This window comes from Panthera leo, chromosome A3 (genome assembly GCF_018350215.1).
Source record: "Panthera leo isolate Ple1 chromosome A3, P.leo_Ple1_pat1.1, whole genome shotgun sequence".
NCBI lineage: Eukaryota > Metazoa > Chordata > Mammalia > Carnivora > Felidae > Panthera > Panthera leo.
Window position 1 is genome coordinate 118,181,158 of NC_056681.1, and position 17,342 is coordinate 118,198,499.

General features: G+C 49.1%; 2 protein-coding genes across 7 annotated transcripts; one reads left to right on the forward strand and one right to left on the reverse strand.

Annotated features, from left to right (window-relative positions):
• Positions 1–47: 47 nt before the first annotated feature.
• Positions 48–4,930, reverse strand: ATRAID (all-trans retinoic acid induced differentiation factor). The gene is made up of 7 exons (XM_042933432.1): positions 4,626–4,930; positions 3,820–3,941; positions 1,524–1,595; positions 1,241–1,312; positions 1,019–1,140; positions 620–717; positions 48–397 (listed from the first exon to the last, which is right to left on the reverse strand). Exons 1-7 carry the CDS (start codon positions 4,722–4,724, stop codon positions 293–295), a joined length of 690 nt encoding a protein of 229 aa, XP_042789366.1. The 5' UTR covers positions 4,725–4,930; the 3' UTR covers positions 48–292.
• Positions 4,440–16,204, forward strand: SLC5A6 (solute carrier family 5 member 6). 6 transcript variants are annotated; one of them, XM_042933427.1, is made up of 18 exons: positions 4,440–4,458; positions 5,503–5,569; positions 7,891–7,975; positions 8,624–9,295; positions 9,647–9,712; positions 10,048–10,099; positions 10,476–10,543; positions 10,863–11,017; positions 11,439–11,579; positions 11,785–11,914; positions 12,481–12,569; positions 12,998–13,110; positions 13,453–13,520; positions 13,938–14,024; positions 14,172–14,353; positions 14,569–14,672; positions 14,922–15,040; positions 15,389–16,204. In XM_042933427.1, the coding sequence occupies exons 4-18, from the start codon at positions 8,903–8,905 to the stop codon at positions 15,539–15,541; spliced, it is 1,920 nt and encodes a 639-aa protein (XP_042789361.1). In that variant the 5' UTR covers positions 4,440–4,458; positions 5,503–5,569; positions 7,891–7,975; positions 8,624–8,902; the 3' UTR covers positions 15,542–16,204. The 6 variants fall into 6 exon arrangements, with proteins under 6 accessions (XP_042789361.1, XP_042789360.1, XP_042789365.1 ...); XM_042933426.1 differs by lacking the exon at positions 4,440–4,458 and adding an exon at positions 5,085–5,318; XM_042933431.1 differs by lacking the exon at positions 4,440–4,458 and adding an exon at positions 5,085–5,318 and having other exon boundaries at positions 14,922–15,037.
• Positions 16,205–17,342: the final 1,138 nt, after the last annotated feature.

Genomic DNA, 17,342 nt, shown 5'->3' on the forward strand with positions numbered 1-17,342 from the left:
AATCCACGACGTCTTTCCCTAAAAAATAAGAAAATTAAAAAAACAAAAAAAGAACGACAAGTAAAGATGTTTATTATAGTCAAGCACAAATGGGGCACCGGTCCTTGTCCACTCCTGGACTGCAGTGTCCACAACACCCCAAAGCTATGCAACTTCCCATCTTCCTGCCAAATGGCGGCTTCATCCTTGAGGAGGATCTGCTGGCCACCATGCCTGTCTAGGTAGAAAATCTCCCTGGCTGGGCTAAGGCAGATCAAGATAATCTTTAAGTCAGTAGGAAGACCTATGCAGTTCATGAAGCCTTGGCTTTTCGGCGTTGGGTCCCCCAAAGCAGAATGGAGACGGATAATGTGGTGGATCCCAGAATACCGAAGAACATAAGCAGGGAGAAGGAGCCCTGTGAATGACAGACCAAAAAAACTTCATACAGCGTTTCATCAAGGACTACATCCTAACAGCTATTTCTTTCCTAGCATACCAATCCCCTTACCCAGGGCAATTCTCTTAGAGTTTCCTTCTCTAGATGATTTGCATCAGTTCTGGTCTTATGGCTCTTCTTTCAAAGAGGTTCTTCCTTATGCATTTCTCCTATTCCTAATAAGAAGGCCTAATTCCTCACCTGGCGCATACACTTGTAGCCATGGAAGCCGTCAGCACAGACACATTGCAAGAGACCTGGACCATCAGGTACACAGGATCCATTCTCAGGACACATTTCTGGGAGCCAGAGAGAAACAGAGAAAATCACTGGATCTCATCATGTAGATTTCTCGAATATCGAGCTTCAACTTAGATTCATTCTCTCAATTATTTCTAGGTCAAAGTAGAAGAAAGAAGATTTCAGATAAACAGAACACAACAACAATAATAAAATGCATCTCATGACCTTTGCTTTCAAGGTGTTAGAGCTTCAGAAACTTGAACAAGAGGCACGTACGCAACTTTACTGTTGGACCTAAAATGGAGAGTAGACGTGAAGAAAGGCAGTTCCTAGAAGGATGGAAGTGAGACAACATACCTTGGTCCCCCGTGCTGTTGCAAAGGTTCCTTTGTCCTTGACAGGTTTGGTTGTTCATATAAAAGGTGACAGTATTCCAGGCATTAATACCTCCAGGACAGCTGACATCTTGTGGCAGTATCCTGAACACAACACAGGCAGTCATAACACACAGCCCCAAATTGCTGCGCTCACAGCACTGTCCCTTTTTGGTTCTCTCCCACACCCTGTACCCTTACTCACAGAGTCTGGAGCTGGGTAAAGCCACGGAAAATGTTGGCCAAGTCATCCTTGAGGGGGTTTGCTTGCAGGTCTCTGCAAAGCATACGTTGTTAGCACTGTGCTCTAGGAAAACACTCTACTTCCATTTACACATCTTCCTGGACTGGCAATCCAGTTCTTATTCTGAGTTGCCCACGTTCGACATTAATATTCAAACATCTTTTTAGAAGTTCATCCTTAAAGACTTTTCCCATCACCCTTTCACCACACTGGCCCTTTGGAGGGAGGATAACCAACCACTTACATGATGACAGCAGTATGTGCCTGAGGAAAGTTTGGACCAGGGTCCTTCAGAGAACAGTTCTGGAGATCCAGCCTGAGGAAATAATCAGTACAATTATGTCTCTCTTCTTCATTCATGGTAAACTAATACAACCCTTTTTACAGCTAATATTAAGTGAACACAGCTGTGTTCAGGGCCACACACTAGATGCTGTGGTATATGTTTTAATCTGCACTGTCCCATTGTCACCATTAGTTACATGTAGCTATTTAAGTGAAAAAAATTCAGTTTCTCATTTGCACTAGCCACATTTCAAGTATTCAGTAACCACTCCCCTTGTGATTAGTGACTACTGTACTGGAAAGTACAGATATGGACCAGTTCCATCATAGCAGAAAGTTTTATTGGACGGTGCTGTTCTCATCAGTATACCTATGCATCTGTGCATATATTGGAAGAAATTTGTTTCTTGTCTAGGTTAGTGAATCTCACATTGTATTATGATTCTCAGATTCACAAAGGGCCTTCAAATGGGAAAAAAAATGCAAGTCACATAAATGAAAGTCTTTTCCAAGTGCATTTTCTTTTCTTTAATTTTAAGTGTTTATTTTTGAGAGAGAGAGAGAGAGAGAGAGAGAGAGAGAGAGAGAGAGAGAGAGAGAGTGTGTGCAAGTAGGGTAGGGGCAGAGAGCAGGAGACACAGAATCTGGAGCAGACTCCAGACTCTGAGCTGTTAGCACAGAGCCTGATGCGGGGCTTGAACCCACTAACAGTGAGATCATGACCTGAGCTGAAGTCAGATGCTTAACTTACTGAGCACCCAGGTGTCCCTCCAAATGCATTTTCTACCACAGATTGGAGATAAATTACTGGATGTTAAGGACCATGCCACATTATTTTTTTCTTCACTATCTATTGCTAGTTCCTTTATTTCTCAAATATTTACTGAGTACCTACTAACTGCAAAACTTGGGAGAATAAAAGAAAACCCTCAGTATCTTAGCTTTCAAGTGGCTTACCACATAGCAGAGGAAGACCATAACCAAAAATTTAAAAGCAATATAAACATTAAATTAAAATATGAAAGAAATCACAGAAAAGTATATAAATAATTTTAAGTGGTACAAACACTAAGGATTAGAGGAAGTAAAAAAATGAGATATTACTCTGGTATTTGGTAGTAGAGAGCATTCACAGAAGATGCTGGAATTAAAGGATGAATATGTTTTAATTTGGTGGAGGAAGGACATTTCAGGTAAGGAGAGAGGCCTGAACAAAGACAACAAAAGTGGAATGCTTTTGTAAGTAGGCAAGTCTGGCTGAAGCCAAACCCTTGTGAAGGATTTTAGTGGACAAATAATTGGGAAAAAATGTTGGGAAGGTGGATTGAAACCAATCTGTGGTGGTTTATGGTTTGAACTTTATCCTGAGGGCAACAGACAATTAAATTTTAAAAACGGAGGGATAATAGGGAAAAAGTGGTTTTCAGATAGTTTCCTATAAGGAAGTATTTAGGTAATTAGAGAAGGAAGAGAATGGAAGACAGATGACATTTATGATTTTGAAATGAGGGTGCTCTCAAGAGGAAATGCTTAATAGAAAGCTAGAGGTGCCCATGTGTACAGCTTGGAGAGGGCCAAGGATACTAAAAGAGATCCAGTTTTGGGAGACACCTGCGTGGTGGTTATAGCTGAAGTCATGAGACTAGGTGGAGCCTCAAGAGCGTAAAGGGAGTAAATGCAGAGATTAATGTTCATGAGGGATGAAAGAGGAATTTGCCTCAAAGACAAACTTGAATTAATTGGAAGGGAAGAAAATTCTGTTAGCATCGTGCCTTGGAGGCTAAGGGAGTCATTTCATGGAGACACACAGTGAATAATCCAGAGTTGAAAACAAACAAGAGAACAAAGCTTCTTTTAAAAGAAAGCCATAAAAGCCTTTTTTTTTTTTAAGTGGGTAAAAATTATGACTTCTATGCAGTTTCAACTGCATAGAAGAATAACAGGGTTGTTTAACTAGCTAAAAATGCTACTAACACATTTAAAAGCATGAGAATCACACGGTTCATGAGTTCGAGCCCCATGCACTGTGGAGCCTGCTTGGTATGCTCTCTTCTCTCTGCCCCTCCCTGGCTCACTCTCTGTCTCTCTCTCTCAAAATAAACAAACTTAAAAAAAATTTTTTTTTAAAGTGTGAGAATCATGGCTTGGATGACTCCAAAATAGGCACCAATATTTATCCCAATAGCCAATCAGGTAAGCCTTTAAGAATCCAGTTCCAGAACTCTTCCAGTATCCAGGGTTGTCTTCTCTCTCACCCCAGGATGGTGCCCTTCTGATTCAGGCAGCAGCGGGCCTGCAGCATTAGCTCCGGTGTCTGCTTACAATAAAGCGCCACTTCTGACAAATTTCGCACACTCCCTGGACACTGGATGCATATCTGCAGAGGAGAGAAAACGGTTAGGAATTCAGAAAGAAAAACCAAGAACAAGCAGGGGTCAAAAGTTAACTACCAGTACACTCTTCAAAATTCCTTTAACAATAGGTGTCCTATCTTTATGTTAAGTTTGACTAGGAGATGCATTTCTTCGCCTAGAGCCAGGAGCCAAATCAGCACACTAGAGACTTTCTGTACCAGAGCTCACCCAGGACAGGCCCTCGTCTTCGAGGATCACCATTCGACAATATTTATTATGCCCTATCCAGTGACTTCTCAATCTGACAGACCCGGTTTGGCCAGGTATAAAAGCACTGCAGGTATACAAAGAAGTCATCAAGCATTACAGAAAGTACACTCCTGCCAGGGCACGATATACGGCATTCGCGCGTGACGAGCGTGAAGTACAGTCAGAGGACTCGTCGGTAGAAGAACAATTTACAATTATTCAAAAGAGCAAGGAGATCAAATTTTAAAGGTCCACGTCAGCAAGGCGAGGTCACTGGGGGACCTACGCAGCGTGAGTACACGGGAGCAGGAGCCGGCGGGGCTACAGCGAGGCAAGCCTCAGGGACGAAATCGTCGCCACCGGCGGGCTGGGGAGAGCCGAGAGACCAGGGCGGGCGAGCGCGAAACAAGGCTGCCCAGGAACTATGCTGCAGTCCGACCTCTAACTTGTTTCTGTACCTCGGGTAGCGCCAGGGCCCTTTTCGCGCCCACAACAAGGAGCACGGCAGCTGCCCAAGGCACCAGGTTCGAAGGACTACCCGGCCCGCGAGGAGCCATTTTTCGCTCCCTTTGTCCTTCTCAGCGCCTCGCGAGATTTGCGCGTGTGGCTCCGCCCTCCGCGGGTGTGGCCCAGTCGGCCCGAAGCGGGCTGGGGGATTGCTGCGGGTTGAGGAGGTCAGAGCTCTTTTCAGTGCGTCCCAGTCCCCGTTAGAGAGGACTGGCCAACCCCCTCTCCTTTCCCCCGTTAGCGAAGGCCTCCCAGCCGCCGCCCTCTCAGCTCCGCGTGCCTCGCTTCCGGATGCCGAGGTCGCGTCACCGCAGCGGCTTGCAGTTCCCGCCGCCCTCAGTAAACATGGCGGCGCCACGCGAGGCGGCCCGGGGGCGGGCCCCGCTGTCACTCAGCCGGCAGGTGGCAGGCCAGGCTTTGCCACCGCGGCCGCACTCAACCGTGGAGACCCGGCAAACGGGGCGGGCCAGCGCCAGGGGGCCAGTGTCCAAAGGCTACCGAGAGTGGCGCCGAGGCAGGGAGGGGCGGGGCGAGTCGGCCCCCCTCGTGGAGGCGCGGGAAGATCTGAGTTGCGAGCCTCGTGGTGCTAGTGGTTAAGCCACCTCACGTGTGGAGGGAAGGCGGGAAGCCAGCAAATAAAGAGGGTAAGGGTGATGGAGGAGCGAAGAGTGAAGGGCAAACCCCGGCGGGAGGAGATGAGCCTGGGGACGCCCTGGGCACCCTAGCCCCGTCACCTCAGTCAGGAGACCGCGTGGCTGTCGGAGCTTGGTGAGGAGGGAGGGGCGGGACACGCGCTTCGCTGCCTTCTTATCTCCTTTGCCTTCCCAGAAAAACGGGCTGATGCTGATCACGAGAAAAACGACTGGACTCTCTTAGCCCTGGCTGAGCCACGGAGGTAAGGGAAAGGCGACCGCTCCCCGAGGGTGGCCCTGGGGAGCCCCGCGCCCGAAGGGACTGCGTGGTGCCTTTGCTGAGGGCCAGGCAAAAGCTCATCAAAGCTAACTCCTCTAGAGTGGCCCCCCGGGCTTCCCTTGCCCTTATCCACGGGCACGTGGACTCTCCTAAAAGGATTTACTTTCAGCTGGCGGCACGTTCTCTAAGTCTTTGGTAGTTATTAGCGTTTTAATGAGGGTACTAAACCCTTTCAGACCTTGAGGAATTCTAGGCACAAGGACAGATTTTGAAGGAATCTTTTTAAGGCAGTGGGTCCTGCGGTGGCCCCATTTGCCTTTTGTAGGAGTCCAGGCAGTTCAGCGCAGGCAGGGGTTGGGGGGGTAGGGTGGTGTAAGTGATTCTCTTCCCTTTCTGTGTGTGTTATAGTTTTAAGAAGGGGTCTCACAGTCCAGTATTTGTGCCTTGTGTGTTTCAGTTTTAGTGACACAACTCAGCTCTTACTTTTGGCTCCCACTGTCTCAGATGCGAGTCCATGGGCTTTACAATGGTGTAGAGTTTTTAGAAAGCCACTAACTCTCCTGTTCCTAGAATCAGAATCCTGTCTAAGGAACACTTCACTGGGTCAGGTTTTACCTGTCTTGCCTGCCTCTCTTCAGCCTTCTGGGAAGGTTCTCTGCACCTCATGCTAATAGAATTCTATCAAGAAGCTCCACCAATTTACCCCAGAAGTAGAGGGTCACCAGTTCTGTAAGTCTGTGTTCTAGTCTATACCGAGACTTTTTTCCTTTCTGTAACCGCTCTATCTTTGTCACTAACCCTACATGTTCTTTTCTTTTTTTCTTTTTTTTTTTTTTTTTTTTAATGTTTACTTATTTGAGAGAGAGAGAGAGAAGAAAGCAAGCAGGACAGAGAGAGAGGGAGACAGAGGCTACACATTCTTATTTGCATACAGCAGACACCCTCTCTTACTCCTAGTATTTTTCATCACCTCTGTCATAGTCAAATTTGCCGAAGAGGAGCCACAGGGAATCTTTAGGTTAAACCAGAGGGACCTGGTGGGAACACTTTTTTGGGAACTAACATTTGAGACTCGTAGAACATGTGATCCAAGAGTTGCCGGCTCTGATTTCCTATCTTTGTTGGGTCCATGAGGTTCAGAGTTCAGGTTTGGTCTGTGTAAGGCCGTATCTTGCCAGCTAGGCAATATCTGCCCAAGAACACAGTGTGGGAGAACCATAAGACAGCCAGGCTGATCTTTCTCCTAGTGGGCAAGCACAGAAGACATAGGTTATATTAATGTGTGTCTAGACTAGTTTAAATCTAAACTTTGTTCTGCGAATGACTGACTGCAATTAATGTTCTGCTCCTACCCTGGTTCTAGGAATAGTAAGGATGTCCCCCTCCCCCCAGGTGAATCACCTGTCATACCTGCAGCTAGTGCTCTTTCTTTCTCCTTTGTTTTGTATTGTGCCCTGTAACCTTAGGCAAGTTATTTAACTTGTCTAACTCTGCTTCCTTGAGAATCAGAGAATGTTTGTGTAAAGTGCATAAACTGAGGCATGGTGTTTTAAAAGTGATAGTAATGGTTACTTTTTCCTTATTTATCATTATTGGAGTTTTTGAAGTTCATGGCATACCGCTGGGTTACAAAAAGTGAGATGCTTCGGTAAGAAAATGTAAAAAAGAGATACCGAAAACAACATTACTTGTCATCATTTAGGCTATCTAAAAATCTGACATGCTGTGGTATTTTCTCCATATCAGTGAGAATCTCACAGATATTCTTTGAAGACATTATGGTATAAATGAAGAGTGGCTGGATGGGAATCACCAGACTTGAGCTGTGATCTGGACTGACAATAATTAGCTCTGTGGTTTTTGGAAAGATCACTTGAATCACTGAGCCTCGGTGTCTTTGTTGGTAACGAGAGGTCGTAATAGTGATCTTTTAATATTCCTTTAAGTTTTGAAGTGTATAATCTTGTCCTTGTTCTGAGGATAATGCTATATTCTTGAGGATTAGTATTTTTTGTGCAGGAGTCAGAAAAGCAACTCTCCCATTTCTCTCAGCTCCTCCTTTGTAATTCTCTTTAGCACACAGTGCCAAGTGTGACTTACAGCGAAAGCCTAATCCAGCTAGGAATGCTGTTGAATGTGAGCTCCCTGTTCCCCATTCTGGAATCTCTAGGACTGAGCTAGAGTTTGGGGGCCATAGGGTGATAGGGCCATTTGGATCACATTGGTTCCTTAAAGCGGCCAGAACAAATAACTGCTGAACTTCACTTCACCCCTAATTCCTGATTTCACCTCTGCCACGTACAGAGCCAGACTCTCAGCTTCTGCCCAGCTCTAGACACACACAGCTTCTCCAGGCAGCGCTGCCTCTGAACAGGGATTACTTCTCTAGGTAGGTGTCTACCTCAGGAGGATAGGAGCACTCTCCCCAGCTGCCCTTGCCCCAGCTCCCTGGCTGATCTGCTTTTCTATAATCATAAGTTGAACTCCTGGCTCCAGCATGTTACCCTCTCACTTTTGAATTCTATCACTCTTCCCAGATCTGCTATTGGCTGTTGTGTTACAGGGAGGAACTGGGAGGTGGGTGGCAGGAGAGAGCAAAGTGGTTGGCCTGGGGATGCCTGGAATGGAGTTTGGGCTTCCATGAAGGTAATCTAACTAGGGATCAGGGCTAAGAAGGCGTCCTGTTAGGAAGCTGACACTAGGAATATGGGAGGTGGGGGCTGAGGCTAGGGGAAATAGAGGAAGCCATGCTGTTATTGGTCTCCATTTCTTCTTCCCTGCTGGGCTGTGGCGCCAGGTTGGGGTCTGCTGGCTTAGTACATTGTAGTGACTGGGTCTGTGCCTGCAGGTGGGGGCAGGGAAATTTTTTGAGAAGAAATGTGGGCTCGAGTTGATTTTTCTTTTGTTACTGGGGTGGAGACCTAAGAAAGGTTTTATATTTCTCAGCTGTGTCTGCCCAAAACAGTCTTAGCCAAATAGTTGTCTCCTGGCTGTCTCACTCTGTTGCTTCTTTCCTCCCCTACCAAAACCATACCAGGACCTCCAGATCTCCAAGGGCTGTACAGAACTGGCTGGTCCAAGTTTGATGGTTGTTGGATACACAGGCCTGAGGGCAGATGCGCATGAAGGCAAGATAGGCCTGACTAGGAGCTGATTCCTTTGCAACTCACCTTGGACAATGTCACTTGGTGGAGGAGAAGGACTGTGAGATCGTGGCCGGAAGCCAGGTTGTAGCCATTTGCCTGCCGTTGCCCAGCTGAGTGGCAGCCCAGAGCTCAGGAGCAGCAAGTGACTGTAGGTCACAGACACAGTGAAGATGAGTGTGGGGGTTAGCACCTCTACTCCCCTGCTTCCAACCTCAGACACAGACGTGGTCACATCTGCCTTCTCCCTTGTGGACTATGTGGTGTTTGCCCTGCTGCTGGTTCTTTCCCTTGCCATTGGGCTCTACCATGCCTTTCGTGGCTGGGGCCGGCATACTGTTGGCCAGCTGCTCATGGCAGACCGCAAAATGGGCTGTCTTCCTGTGGCTCTGTCGCTGCTGGCCACCTTCCAGTCAGCTGTGGCCATTCTGGGTGTGCCGTCCGAGATCTACCGATTTGGGACCCAGTATTGGTTCCTGGGCTGCTGCTATTTCCTGGGACTGGTGATCCCTGCACACGTCTTCATCCCTGTCTTCTACCGCCTGCATCTCACCAGTGCCTATGAGGTGAGCAGAGAGGAAGGGAGGAGCACATAGGACCACCAGGGTCAGAGATGGAAAGGAGGAAGAGGGCACATACAAGGGATCTGGGTCCCTGGACCTTTTCTGCCTAATTAGAGCGATGGGACACATCATGTGTTTCCAAGTTCTTTCTGGGTGAAGTCAGGTGGGAGTGGGGAGAGAAGGAAGGTACTGCGAATGGAGGCCCAGAGTGGATAGGAGTTGAATATTCCCTCATGTTCCTGGATTTCTTGAGGGATGCTGTGTGTGAATTGTGGGGGTAGAGTGGGGAGGAATGCCTTTAAATATATAAAGGTATCTACGATTATATATCTGTATCTGCATATTTCTATCTAGTACCTGGAGCTCCGCTTCAATAAGGCTGTGCGGATTTGTGGGACCGTGACCTTCATCTTTCAGATGGTAAGTAGAAATGAAGGTAGAATTTGAGCCTGGGATATGGTAGGGGGACCCAAACTCAGGCATTCTGAAGCACTCTGAGCTTCCTCTGCTCTCAGGCAGGATTAAAGGTCCTGCAAGGTGTCAGTGTCCCTGAAGCCACCAGAGGCATCCTGTTTCCTATTCCTTCTGGTTCCAGCACAGTCAGTATGGTGGCAGCAAGCTAAAATTTGGAAGAAGGGAAAGGAAAGTGAGCCTAGATGAAGGGAGGCCATTAGGAGCTGAGGTCCATCTTTTCTCCTTTCCGTACCCACCCTCATTTCCCCTCCCCCTCACATTCTCTTCTCCATACCTGACAGGTGATCTACATGGGTGTTGTGCTCTATGCACCATCGTTGGCCCTCAATGCAGGTGAGGAGTCACAGCCCCTGGCTGTCAGCCACAGCGGGCTTGGAAAACACCTTTGGGAGGGGCAGGTAGAGGAGAGTGTGCAGAAAAGAATCTGACCTTGGCCAGGGAGTTGTTTCACTGCATGGGCCCTTGGCTTGTCTCTGCCGGAGGTGGAAGCACCTTGGTTCGCCTCACTTGAAAGCTAATCAGACATTACCATGTCTCGTCTGAATTGGTTAATCAGTACCTTTTGGTGGGGTTCGAACATTTTTTTCGATTATAGTGAATGATTTATTACATCCTTGATGACTGCACGTTTCATGTCTTACTGGGTTTTTTTCTAGTCTCTGGGAAACCCTCTTCTAGAGACAGAATTGTGGTTTTTACTTGTTTGCAGTGACTGGCTTTGATCTGTGGCTGTCAGTGCTGACCCTAGGCATTGTCTGTACTATCTACACTGCTTTGGTAAGTGTGGTGAATCTTAAAAGAGAGAGGGGGAAGAGGTCAAGTAAGGAGGGGAGATGGGAAGAAAAAGAAGGGATGAGGTAAAAATGTAGGTGGGGAGATGGGATGGAGTTTTAGAGTGGGATGAAATAACACGTAGGAGATGCGATAGGACTTTGGTGGGAAGTGGGACGTAGGAGAGGGGACGGCATACTGAAGGTAGGGGGTGGGGTGGGAATTAGGCCCCTGGTGGTATAGTGCCCTTGCTGGTGGTCGGGTGTCTTAATTTGTGGATGGTTTTAAAGACATCTGTGTCAGGTATGCTTTCTTTTCCCTGCAGGGTGGTCTGAAGGCAGTCATCTGGACAGATGTGTTCCAGACGCTGGTCATGTTCCTAGGGCAGCTGGTGGTTATCATTGTGGGATCAACCAGGGTGGGCGGCTTGGGGAATGCGTGGGAAGTGGCTTCCCAGCATGGCCTCATCTCTGGGATTGAGTAAGTGTACCCCTTCCCCTGGCTGGGGTCTGTAGTGCCTCGGAGCCGAGCCCATCTTAGAGCCTGAACTCAGGGCTGCAGTAAGCAGAGGACAAGCTGTGTAAGCCTTAGGTGGCAGCACTGAGATGGGTGGGAAGCTGGCACTGCAGAGATTGAGGGTGATCACAGGAATCTGGCTGGAGGGTAAGGAGGGGCAGGATGTTTTTGGTACTTGGAATGAGGCTGTGGGTTGGAGGGATAGAACCCTTCCTCCGTCTTGCTGCACCGTCTCTCGTGTCCACCCGGTTCTTGCCTTCGGTAGCTCCTTGGCCCTTGCAGCAGCATCTGTGCTCTGCTTTCCTCTGACCCTCATTGTAGGAGTGCGAGGAAGGCTGAGACTGTTGGGGGCTATGCCACAGTGACCATTTGGCATCTGTTGCAGGCTGAATCCAGATCCTTTTGTACGGCACACTTTCTGGACGTTGGCTTTTGGGGGTGTCTTCATGATGCTCTCCTTGTATGGGGTGAACCAGGCTCAGGTGCAGCGCTACCTCAGTTCCCGCACGGAGAAGGCTGCTATACTGTGAGTGCATGGACAGGAAGACCAGGGAGCAGGGGCTAGAGAAGATGGTGGGACCCTGTTCTACGGGGCAGTTGGGGTGGGGGCATGATGCCAGAGCGCAAACATACCCATTGGGGTCAGGATACAGGTTTGCCTTTTGGAACTTGGGACATGCCTGAAGATGTCTATTAACAGTCTCTGTTTCCTTGGCACTGGTGTCTTGCAGCTCCTGCTATGCAGTCTTCCCTTGCCAGCAGGTGGTCCTCTGCATGAGCTGTCTCATTGGCTTGGTCATGTTTGCCTATTACCAGAAGTACCCCATGAGCTCCCAGCAGGCTCAAGCAGCCCCTGACCAGGTGAGAAGGCCTCCCTGGCACTTTTCTGTGCCCATGAGGGCCAACCTAGGCCTCCAAGAGGAGTGTCTGGTTGGCTGCAGAAAGGACTCCCATCCTGGGTAGGAAATGGATGTAAGTGGCTTTTCACTGTGGGATTCTACAATCTGGCACATGAGGGTCCCAGTTCCCAGTATCACCTAATCACAGTGCTCACCCTGCTGGGGTGGGGACCTACCTTTATTGGCTCACCACTATGCACCGTGCGATGCGCTTTGTTAGGAGCTGTCACGTACCCGGTCTCGTCTAATCCCCACAACAGCCTCATTTTATAGAAGGGAAAAAAGTCATCGGGGTGGCCCACATGCTCGTCACACTGCTAATTGGGCATGGCTGGGGTGCGAACTGTGTTCTGTCTCCAGAGCCCGTTTTTTTCTACTTCCTGTGGGTCACCTTCAGTGCTTAGCGCCCTTCTTAATCACCGGGTTTCCGTAGGCTGGCAGGGGCACATGTAGGGGGTTTCTCACATGTCTTGCCCTGGGGAAGGGCTCCTCTCTCAAGAGAGCTGTGCACTTCTGCTCTGCCTGCAGTTCGTCCTGTATTTTGTGATGGATCTCCTGAAAGGCCTGCCGGGCCTGCCTGGGCTCTTTGTTGCCTGCCTCTTCAGTGGTTCCCTCAGGTACCTTCTTTGACCATTTTCCTCAGGTTTGGTGCAGCTGATCCCTGCTTGACACAAGGTGACAGGTGGAGGAGGGGATCTCTCTGAGTTTCTCAATGTGCCCTTTTATCTGTGGATGATGAGGGACAGCTTATCTGTATAGGAGAGAGCATATCATCTTCCAGGAGATGCCCCCCTTTTGGTGATGGGTTCTTCTTTTTACGACACCAGGAATTGATTCTACTTGATCAAAACCTGTACCCCACTCAGAAAAGGACAGGTGTCCTTGCCTTCCAGGCGTCTTCCTCGGCTGCCAACTGTGAGGATGGCTTCTGGCTGCATATGTTTTCTCCTGCCTTTAGAGTGCTACTCCCTTAGTAGGGCCCCTGGTGGTTTTGCCTCTCAGCTCCCAGAGTCAGCACAGCTCATCTTTTTCTTCCTTCTTTCAGCACCATATCCTCTGCTTTTAATTCATTGGCAACTGTTACGATGGAAGATCTGATCCGACCCTGGTTCCCTCAGTTCTCTGAAGTCCAGGCCATCATGCTTTCCAGAATCCTCGGTGGGATTATGCTTCCTCATCTATTCAGTTGTATTCTTTCTAAGACACACCTGAAGCACTGTCATCAGTCTGCTTGACGGCACCGGCTTTAGCCTTGGCTTGGCGCTTGCCACATGAAGCACACAAGCTTGTTTATTATCTCAGGGCATTTCCTGGGAAGGTCTCTGAGTCCCATAAGCGTGAGGACCGGGTGGGAGGGACCTGGAGCTGGGGCAGGAGGTAATATGCCCTGTTTCCAGGGACACAGAGGTAGCGGTTTGGGGAAGGAGCTTTCCTCTACTTTTTCTTCTTTTAGTTCTATTTACTTACCTCTGCGTGTTTTCTCCCTTTTTTTCCCCCCAGCCTTTGGCTATGGGCTACTTTGTCTGGGAATGGCCTATATTTCTTCTCAGATGGGACCTGTGCTGCAGGTAAGGACTATGCAGAAAAGAAAGCAATTGTTAAGGGAGATAAGGAGGTGATTGAGCTGGGAAGTTGAGGAATACCACTGATGTGAAGGGAATGGTATAGGGATGGGTGTCAAAAATTCGTCTTTGATGGACCACCTTTAGCTGTGAGTAGCCTTCTCCAGAGTCATTCCCAGGTCCTTGTTGGCTCAGACATCTGGGGATTATTTTAGCCTCAGAGGAGAACCCACAGCACATTTCCTTACCCATATGCCTTCTGGAATCCTGCATTCTAACATTTTCACGTAGAAGACACAGACCTGACAAGGGGGCCGCTGAGCCATTGGCGGGTGGCTGTACTCTACATTGGTGAGGCTGGGGGGGGGGCCTCTGAGCCTGAATATTCTCTGTTATTTTTTTCTTCAACCCTATCCTCCGCAGGCAGCACTCAGCATCTTTGGCATGGTTGGGGGGCCGCTGCTCGGACTCTTCTGTCTCGGGATGTTCTTTCCTTGTGCCAACCCTCCTGTGAGTGACCGTCTGGCTCCACAGTCGTTTACAGGGGTGGGCCTGGGGAATGGCTTGGCAAGGCTCTCCCTGTGAGTTCTGGGAACTAGTGTGAAGGTTTGTTAGGGCTGGCATCATAACTGGAGAATGTGCTGTGTCTCTGGGCAGGGTGCCATTGTGGGCCTATTGGCTGGACTTGTCATGGCCTTCTGGATTGGCATTGGGAGCATAGTGACCAAGATGGCCTTTGGCGTGGCACCTTCTCCCTCTAATATATCCAGCTTTTCCCTGCCTAGTAACCTGACCACCGTTGCCATGACCACACTGATGCCCTCAACCACTCGCTCCAGGTGAGTTGGGGTTCACTCACTTTCTACTTGGGGAGAATAGCTCATTTTTGAGGGGTTTCCCAGGGGCCTTGCTAAGGGATGGACCACCAGAGTCCTCAGGGCAATGTTGAGAGTTGGGTCCCAAGACCCTAGGACAGTGTAGGTGGGTGGAGCCAGGTCCCTGAGGAATGCCCTGTCAGTAAATTGCTAACTATCCTTATTCCTGTTCTCCCCAGGCCTACAGGACTGCAACGGTTCTACTCCTTGTCGTATTTATGGTACAGCGCTCACAACTCCACCACAGTCATTGTGGTGGGCCTGATTGTCAGTTGGCTCACTGGTGAGGGCGTGTGGGATGTGGGCACAGAGAAGCAAGACAGGCTGAGGGAGGCTAATCAGGGAATCTGGATTCTGGGGTAGAACTGACCCTGCCCTCTGGGCTCCTGGGTGTCTAACAGTCAGACTTCTTGGCTGAGCTCTGGGAGGTTGGCAGGGGCTGAGGACTCAGAGCCCCAAGAACAGATGGCTTATTGGGTGTGCACTTGTTACGTGGTAGGAGACTCAGAAGTGCCTTTGCCTTTGCCTTCAGGGGGAATGCGGGGCCGGACCCTGAACCCTCGGACCATTTCCCCAGTGTTTTCAAGACTTGTTGACCTCCTGCCCCTGTCTTGTCAGAAGCGACTTCACTGCAAAAGCTACAGCCAGGTAGCAGTTATGTTGCCCAGATTATACCCTCCCTTACCTCTCCAGATTATTACCAGACCTTCTAGGTTTCCTTCCATCCCTTTCCTTTCTCCCCAGCAACCCTGATTGTTTGCCTGAACCTGGACCGTCCCCCAGCAACCCCCCGGCTTCTACCCATGGGGGAGTGCTGGCTTGGTGGACAGAAGGGTCTCAGCCCGGAGAGGTGCCCAACATGCTGGCCTTTCCTTTCTCCTGCCTCCCTGCTCACCGTGTGCTTTGCTTCTCCCTTTCTCTCCCGCCGCCCCTTGCTGATCTCCCTTCCAGCAAGGATCAAAGCAGTGTCTCATCCCCTTTGGTCTGTGTGTTCTCCAGGATCTCTCGGTGGATACCCCTGCGTTTCCAGAAAAGATGAGTAATGGGATGTTGAAGAATAGCAGAGACAAGGAGGCCATGGCCGTGCCTGAAGAAGGTTCAGCCCACCAGGGGAGCAGCCCCACCTTCATCCTGCAGGAGACCTCACTGTGATCTGGGCTCGGGTCCCAGTCCCGGAGGCAGCCTGTAGTATAGTGATGAGTTATGTGATGCATAATGCAGAGACAATCAAGGACTAGATTACCTAGCCCACCAAAGGACCTTGTTCTTAGATGTTTGGGCTGCAGTAGAAGCCATCATAGCGTGGGAAGTGTGAGGGCAGGACAGGGTTTTTACTTGTCCCTTGACAGTCTATTCTCTAGAAGACCAGGCTTGCAGTGGACAGGATTTTGCTAGCGAAGGGTATAGAAGCAAATCCTCTGGGGAGTGGGTAATGGCTTCTGATTAATCATCATCAGGATCCTTTGAAGTGAAAAGAAACTGCAGTGCTGGTTATCACTGTTCTGGGGCCTGATTTGACAAGGTTGGCCATGTTTACCATTAAATACAAAGCTGCCTTGGCCAGCTGTCGCTTCTCTTGCAGTCCTATTTTGAGCATAGTTTCTGTCAGCCACAGAGAGCCCGTGACTACTTTCAGGTTGTCTGTGACACCGAGGCTGCTCTCATTCTTACCTGTCTACCTCCATTCTTGAGGCAGAGGGTTAGTTGTCCCCAAGAGTCCTCTCAGAACAGACCGGTACGGGGTGCCTCGGTGGCTCAGTCAGTTGAGCGTCTTGACTTTGGCTCAGGTCATGATCTCGCGGTTCATGAATTTGAGCCCCACATGGGCTCACTGCTGTCAATGTGGATTGTGCTTTGGATCCTCTGTCCCTCCCCTGCTCATGCTTTCAATTTCTCTCTCAAAAAAAACAAACAAAAAACATTTAAGAAAAGATTAAAAAAAAACAAAAAAGATCAGTACATTCATCTCCTTTGCATAAATTTGGGAAGCTTTCTACCTTGCTGCCCGCACCCTCCACCTATGTAATGGGCACTTGGGGACGGGACAGATGTAGATCCAAAAAACCAGGGCATGACCAGGTCCACTGTGGAGTGTGCCACCCACCTGGCACACCACCCTAGTGTCATTTTGTTGTTTGTGCTCGTTTCCTTTTAGAGTTTCTTGCCCACATATCTTTGTTCCTAGGAAATAAAAGCTTAATGGGCCTAGAATCGGGGTTCCTGTACTATTTGTTCACAGCTGCTCTGGTTCACCCCAGGCCCGTCCATGGCAGTGATAAAGCCCCTTCTACCCCTGCACAGACTGGCTGTCATGTCTTCAGGGAGCAGCATTGTGCTTATCTGGGTGGAAGATGCACACTCCCTCTGCTGCTGTTCGTTCCCTGCAGCTCAGTCTGTCTCCTGTCCCACCCATCTTGTCCTTGACTGGTACAATCACTGCTGCTCAAATTTTCACTTTGGGGGCTGTTGGGAGAATGCTGCTACTTGCTGGGTGGTGTTAAGCCTGCTTGAGGTTGTCTCTCCTCTCTTCCCCTCACCTGCTTGTGCTCTTTATCTCAAAATAAATAAACTTAAAAAGTAATAATAAAAATAGAACATTGGAGCTGGACTCTTGTGAAGAGCACAGCTCAAGCCCATGCACCCTAGGCCCTCGGTTGGCCTGGCCTTGTCCAACTGCACAGAAGTAACTCTGCATAAGCTCTCCAGGCCCCTCAGGCAGATCTGTGGACAGTTTCAAGAAATGCCAAGTTGACTGCCCTGAGGTCTGCCTTCTTGATAGCCCCTCTACCTGGGGGCAAAGGGGGTGCTGCTCCTGGCTGACTACCCCCACGCACCAAGCTATCAGAGTTCTAGATCTAACCAGGCTCTGCTTTGTTCATTTTCAACATGTTTATCCATCACCTACATGCAAGGGCGTTAAAGTTGGCCGCCATTTTGCATCCAAGAAAATGAC

What these genes read in the sequence shown, in the direction of transcription:
- ATRAID (XM_042933432.1), bottom strand. Translation starts at nt 4,724, where the DNA reads ATGGCTCCTCGCGGGCCGGGTAGTCCTTCGAACCTGGTGCCTTGGGCA. An exon ending in GGGCCCTGGCGCTACCCGAG is followed by an intron (nt 3,942 to 4,625) that starts GTACAGAAACAA and finishes TCTCCTCTGCAG; the next exon opens with ATATGCATCCAGTGTCCAGG. An exon ending in CAACAGCACGGGGGACCAAG is followed by an intron (nt 718 to 1,018) that starts GTATGTTGTCTC and finishes TCTGGCTCCCAG; the next exon opens with AAATGTGTCCTGAGAATGGA.
- SLC5A6 (XM_042933427.1), top strand. Translation starts at nt 8,903, where the DNA reads ATGAGTGTGGGGGTTAGCACCTCTACTCCCCTGCTTCCAACCTCAGAC. An exon ending in GGCCTCATCTCTGGGATTGA is followed by an intron (nt 11,018 to 11,438) that starts GTAAGTGTACCC and finishes CATCTGTTGCAG; the next exon opens with GCTGAATCCAGATCCTTTTG. An exon ending in GCAAAAGCTACAGCCAGGTA is followed by an intron (nt 15,041 to 15,388) that starts GCAGTTATGTTG and finishes TGTGTTCTCCAG; the next exon opens with GATCTCTCGGTGGATACCCC.